Source organism: Sinocyclocheilus anshuiensis, unplaced genomic scaffold (genome assembly GCF_001515605.1).
Source record: "Sinocyclocheilus anshuiensis isolate Anshui unplaced genomic scaffold, SAMN03320099.WGS_v1.1 scaffold941, whole genome shotgun sequence".
Taxonomy (NCBI): domain Eukaryota; kingdom Metazoa; phylum Chordata; class Actinopteri; order Cypriniformes; family Cyprinidae; genus Sinocyclocheilus; species Sinocyclocheilus anshuiensis.
The window spans coordinates 33,711-40,058 of NW_015555791.1; the positions used below are offsets into that span (position 1 = coordinate 33,711).

At 33.6% G+C, this 6,348-nt stretch overlaps 1 protein-coding gene across 2 annotated transcripts in view; it reads left to right on the forward strand.

Annotated features, from left to right (window-relative positions):
- LOC107674829 (coiled-coil domain-containing protein 77-like) overlaps positions 1-4,915 on the forward strand; it is a 9,406-nt gene extending 4,491 nt beyond the window's left edge. For both annotated transcript variants that reach the window (XM_016468938.1, XM_016468939.1), the window contains exons 8-12: positions 560-708; positions 782-1,013; positions 2,747-2,872; positions 3,186-3,338; positions 4,333-4,915. In XM_016468938.1, the coding sequence (XP_016324424.1) occupies positions 560-708; positions 782-1,013; positions 2,747-2,872; positions 3,186-3,338; positions 4,333-4,479 (807 nt within the window). In that variant the 3' untranslated portion in view covers positions 4,480-4,915. The remainder of the gene's footprint in view (positions 1-559; positions 709-781; positions 1,014-2,746; positions 2,873-3,185; positions 3,339-4,332) is intronic.
- Positions 4,916-6,348: the final 1,433 nt, after the last annotated feature.

The following is a 6,348-nucleotide window of genomic DNA, read 5'->3' on the forward strand; positions in this document are numbered from 1 at the left end:
ATTTATTTTTAAATGTAAAAATAAATAATTTTCATTATTTTATAAAAAATATATCAATATAGATGTACATAATGTGTAGATGTACATATAATTTGCTTTCATGTATATTTGTGCAGAATGAACGTTTTAATTGAATATATACGTTTATTATATATTATATTTATTTATATATTTTAAATATCAATTTTTATGAAGTTTTAAATAAAAAATGATGTTATTTTTATATAATATAAATATCTACATTTTTATTTAATTTTAAATGTAAAAATATATAATTTTAATTATAGTATTTTATAGAAATATATAAATATAGATGTACATGTGTAGATATACATATAATTTGCCTTCATTTATATTTTTTGTGCAGAACGAACATGTTTTAATTGTTCAATTGTCTATAAATATAGATGTACATAATGTGTAGATATACATATAATTAGCTTTAATTTATTTTATTTTTTGTGCAGAATAAACATTTTAATTTAAGTACATGTTAATCTTTTTTTAATTTTTTTATAGCTTGCTATGTTGAATGGCTGCTGTTGTTGTATGAGTCCAGGTGGAGGCGCTGCAGGCTCAGCTGGAGGAGCAGACGCGGCTGGCTAAAGAGCAGGTGGAGGTGCTGCTGGAGGACCGGCGCATTCATCAGGAGGAGAGACGGGTACAGCACCAGCGCGACCAGGACACAATCATGGCCCTCACCGACAAGTAAGTTCATCCCTCCTCCTGATTCAACAAACCCCGAGCACCAGGCTTGAGCGAGACTCTGCCTCGTGTTCAGACTGCAGCGCACGCAGAACCTGCTGTACGAGAGCACCAGGGACTTCCTGCAGCTGAAGTTTGAGAGTCGAGCGCACGAGAAGAGCTGGATGCTGGAGAAGGACCGTCTGCTGCGAGAGCTGGACTCCTGTCAGGAGCGGCTGCGAGAGGAGCGCAGTTTCCCCTCTGCAGACGCCCCGTTCATCTCACAGCCCAAACACGAGAGCAGCCACACTCACCGGGAGGAGATCCGGGTCAGACAGCTCCCATTTCCTTCTTCATTTAAGTAACTTAGGTTTTTGGAATGGCACAAATGCCTGGAAAAGTTTAAGGCAGAACTTTTAATGCCAAAGACTCCCAAATATGATGATGATAAACCCACTTATTAAATAATAAAGTCAGCTATATATTTAAAACTCATTTATAATATGTGAGAAAAATAATGTGATATGTTTTTAAAGAAATAACTATTTGCCATTTACATTGTTAACATACTAAAGCCTAAGATAAAGTATTGTTATATATACTGTATGTATGTATGTATATATATTAGTGCTGGGCAATGATTAATCGCATCCAAAATAAAAGTTTTTGTGTACATAATATATGTGTGTGTACTGTGTGTATTTATTATGTATATATAAATACACACACATGCATGTATATTATATTCAAATGTATTTTTTAATTATTTCAAAATATTTTTCAGAACAATACTTTATCTTAGGCTTTAGTACATTAACAATGTAAATGGCAAATAGTTAATTCTTAAAAAACATAAAACAATTTTTTTCACATTATAAATGAGTTTTAAATATATAGCTGACTTTATTATTTAATATATATATATATATATATACTAGGAGTGTAACGGTACACAAACATGACGGTTCAGTACGTACCTCGGTTTTGACGTCACGGTTCGGTTTCGGTACAGCAGGAAGAAAAAATACTAAACATTTTTTTTTTATTAAACAATGGTTTACTGAACAAATGGCTTTTTCTTTAAATTAATTCATTTACAATTAAAAACTTTTCTAGGGATAAAAATCTACTGCTTCTGCTCTAAACTATAGAGAGCCCTTTTACATTAATATAAGGTTGCAATTAACAACAGAGCACAAACTTAAATTCAATTACTGTTTATTTTTATCTATAATAATCAACACTCAAATTAAAAAATTGTATGCAAACATGTACATTTTTAAAATTTACTTCTAAATTATACAATTTCTATTTGTTGTTGAAATATGTCATAACTTGTTTCATAAAATATTTATTTAAACATGCATTACATAATTAAGACATCACTTACAGGTAAAGTAAATATAATGAAGTACAGTCTAATATTTGGCTAAATGCTCTTCACGAGACTTCATTTCTCTGGCAAATAACGAGCTGGAGACACTGATTGCCTGAGGTAAATAACATGCTGCGTGACATTTTGTTTACAAGCTGTTTTCATGACATCTTTCTGCAGTTGAAGCACTGATTGAGTGATTACGTGAGGCAGGAGATGTTCATTCATGTTTATTTCACGTTAAAACTAGTAATAAAGATGAAGGGATGATCGCGCTCACTTGTGCCCCGTGCTGCTGTTAGAACCGAGGCTTCTGTACAGCGAGCTGTCTCGCCTCATCAAAGAGCGCCAAAACGGCATTTATTGTCTGTCTGAATTTCCTGAAAAAAAAAACGGAACGATTTGTTCGGTACAAGTGTATTTTTGAAAACCTCTGGTGTACAGGAGCCACATTTTTCTTTGTGCAAATGATTAAATATATTAACAAACTTATGCATAGGTATGCATAATAATTGTACAGGTAAATTACATAGTTTTAAAATGTTTAATATTTTTGTGCAGGGTAAGCATGCTTTAGTTGAAAACTCTTTTATAAGGAGGAATCACATTCTCCTTCATCTTTTGAAACAAGACTTTATCCAGGTCTCACAAGTGGTTTTGTCTCTTCTTCTTTTTTTTTCCCAGCAGGCTTTGCATGAGGAACTGAAACAGGCTCATAAACTGGCTGACATGTACCGAGAGCAGTGTGTGAATCTGGAGACGGACCTGTCCCAGATCAGAGAGGAGGGCGACGTGGGCCGAGAGATCTTCAAAGTATGCAAACAAACTCCTTCACCAGAAGAAAACAAAGAAATGATTGATTAGCCACGGTCATGTATGCCTGTACTATTAACTTCTGCGGCTCACAAAAAACGAGATGTTCAGCTGATTGTCCTTGAGTCATACAGACAAGAGCAGCCTAAACATCATGCTAAATCTCTCCTTCTATGTTTATTTTAAAAAAGTACTGTTTCGAAGCACACCAGGGTGAGATGCTTTTGACATGAACATATTTTGATATTTTATTGAAATGTTGAGGTTGCTTTAGTGTCAAACTAGCATCTGATTTTTGCACGTGTGTTTTTAGGAGCGCTCTGGTAAGATTGCCAAACGTCTGCAGCTGATGACTAAACGTTATGAAGCTCTGGAGAAGAGACGAGCCATGGAGGTGGAGGGATTCAAGACCGATATCAAACTCCTGCGGCAGAAAGTCAAAGACGTGGAGAAATATCTCTTTAAAGTCAGTCATTTCTCTCATGCATCTCTGCTATTTAAGAATATATGAAGAGTTCATTTGCAAAAACCGATAACTCCATTTTTATTTTCAGAAATCACATTTTTTTTATTGCGCATTCCAAGTAATATCAATCAAACTGCAGTTGGGTTGTTTTGATTAAGTAATAATAACTTAAACAAATACAGGTAATTTACAAAATTAAAGTTAATTGAAAGTATGTTTATTTTTTACATATTAAAAGTCTTTTATAGCAAAAGCAGATAACTACACATTTCATGTTTTAGAGTTAAAAAAAAAAAACTCGTTTAATCTTTGTAATCTCCTCAGATGACAATGTAGATAATGTAGACAAATGTTGTTGTTGTTGTGATCATAAACTGTATGGATGTGATTACACGCACTACACGGAGCTTTTCCCTCACCATTGTAACGCGCTGCTTTTGCAAGCTTCCGTGAAAACGCTTCAGCTTTTATTTTCCTTTTTCGCCCTGAAGAAGATATCACAGGTTCATCAAGTTCGTCGAAATGATCCATCCTCGATCACTTTTAGTCAGCTTTGACGAAACTCCTCTCAGCTAGCACGTCTTTTCAAAGTGAAAGTAGCCTTGTCACCTGACCTGAATACAACGTGCTGATTCGTTAAAATGGACTTATCGGCTTCTGTTCAAAAACAACAAGGGCGCTTGTCGGCTTCTGCAGTAAAACGTGAACTCACGATGCCTTGAAAGTGGACAAAACTGGCTTTTTTGACAACGTGTTTTAGGGTTCAGATCGCGCTATAGGTGGAGAATAATGCACGGCAATCAGCTCTTTTTTTTTTGTGGCGTTTATCATTTTTGCAAATGAACTCTTCATATATCTCCTTAGCTTGAGGTTTTCAGCTACACACAATCAGCTAAATTGTCTGATATCAATATATATGAAATTGGCAACTATTTGTTAGTCATTAATATTAGCATTAATTGATGCAGATTTTGATGGCTGTGTCTTTCACTAGTTGACACTCAACGTGGGCCCTGATCAAGACCTGGCGATTCTCCATGAAGTTCGACAGACCAACAGCCGCACGATAAAGGTCCAGAGTGAGCTGAAGAACCTGAGAGCCAAAATCTACAAACTGGAGAACGACCTGAGGTTCTGCTGAAGACTCGTGAGGAGGATCGATGAGATGAACCTCACACTATGTTCTTTAGTCAAATATCCATCCATTTGTATGATTTTGAGTATGAAGAACTTCTGAGACGCATCACTGACTGAATGATTCAGAGGAAAGCTGGACATCATAGAGCTGAGTGTTTATTTGTGCTGTTGAATTTTATATTAGATAAATAAAGGTTGCTTTTTGTGTTCATTTTGAAAGTGATTCACCATTTTTGACTGGTCTGAGACGATAACAAACACAACAGTAAGGCCCATGTTCATTTTATAGCTTTTAAACATCTCAATTTAAACATCTGAAACCTCTCGAGACAAAAACAATACTGAAATGCTTGGAAGAGACTGGACATATTTCAGTTGACAAAAACTAAAACATTACAGATGAATCTGATGAAAACTATTAAAAACACGCTACTGTCATATTTCACCACAAAAAAAAATCATTGTGCATAATAAAAACAAAGATTATTTTATAGTTTTTGCACAGTTAACAGTTGCGCACATTTTCTGCTCCAATTGTCATTAACACAACAAAAATGTGTGTGTGTGTGTATGTGTATATATATATATGTATGTATGTATGTATGTATGTATGTATATATTACATATATATATATATATACATATATATACATATATATATATACATATATACATATATATATATATAGATATATATAGATATATTTAGATATAGATATATAGCATGTTGCATGGTAGTATCTGTTCTACTGAATTTAATTTGTCTAATCTAATATCTGAATCTAAAACTGAATTTAAAAAAAAAACTTTTTTTAAATGCCAGCAATGAGAATTTGGTGGTAAAATCAGTTTAATTGTCTGTTTAAAGAAAATATCACAATGCAAAAAAACATTTTTTATTGACATTTTGCAAATTAAGCTTAAACATTTTTTGTACAATTAATAATAAAGCAAATTTAATGTTATTTATATATTTGTTTCTATATATATTTTTATAAACGTATATATATTAAAATTGTATATGCATTGTAGTGTTTGTTTTGATTTGTGTGTATATATACATATATATATATATATACACATATACTTTAATCATTTTTAATTACAGTAATGTGAATTTGGGGGGTAAAATGTGCTTAACTGTTAAGAAATTTTTTTTTTTTAGAAAGATTTTTTTATATTTTTTAAAAATATAATTTATGCAACATCTAAAATATGACCTGGTGAGGTTCAATCACACGCACGAAAAGATTCAACCTGAGCACAGCGAAGCGGTGACACTGTCACATACTCTAGAAAATCACCAGATCATTGTCTAGTTTTGTCTCATTCAAGTATAGCATTAATTTCCCAAAAAACATCTCCAAATGAGTGTTTGGTCATTTGAAATTAAAATAAGTTGTGTATATATTGCACGGTAACAGAATGTACCATTGTCATTACTTGGCAATAATATTAACGGTACAAATGTAACACTCTTTATAATATGCCTCGACTACAAAAACAGCCAAAATATATACATAGTCAACTAAAACCCCACATATGATAAAAACAAAAGACTTTGGGGATGCAACACTGAAAGCTGCACTTCACACGTACCATAAAACCTCAGTGACGCTTGTATGGCTTCAACAACAACAGAATGACTTAAACACACAGTTCACTTGCTCCTGAGGCACAAAAGTGCATTGTCACACTCGATTAAAGATCACAAACTGATTGTAGTGTTGAAACTTTGGCCCTTTTGGTGGTCTGGACTAATACACAAGTCCAGACAGGCAGTCTCGTTTCAGAGTTTTTCACTCATTTTGACTCAGAAAAAATGGCGACGTTGGTTCCTGACCAGCAGGAATCAGTCCGGTGCCCGGGATTT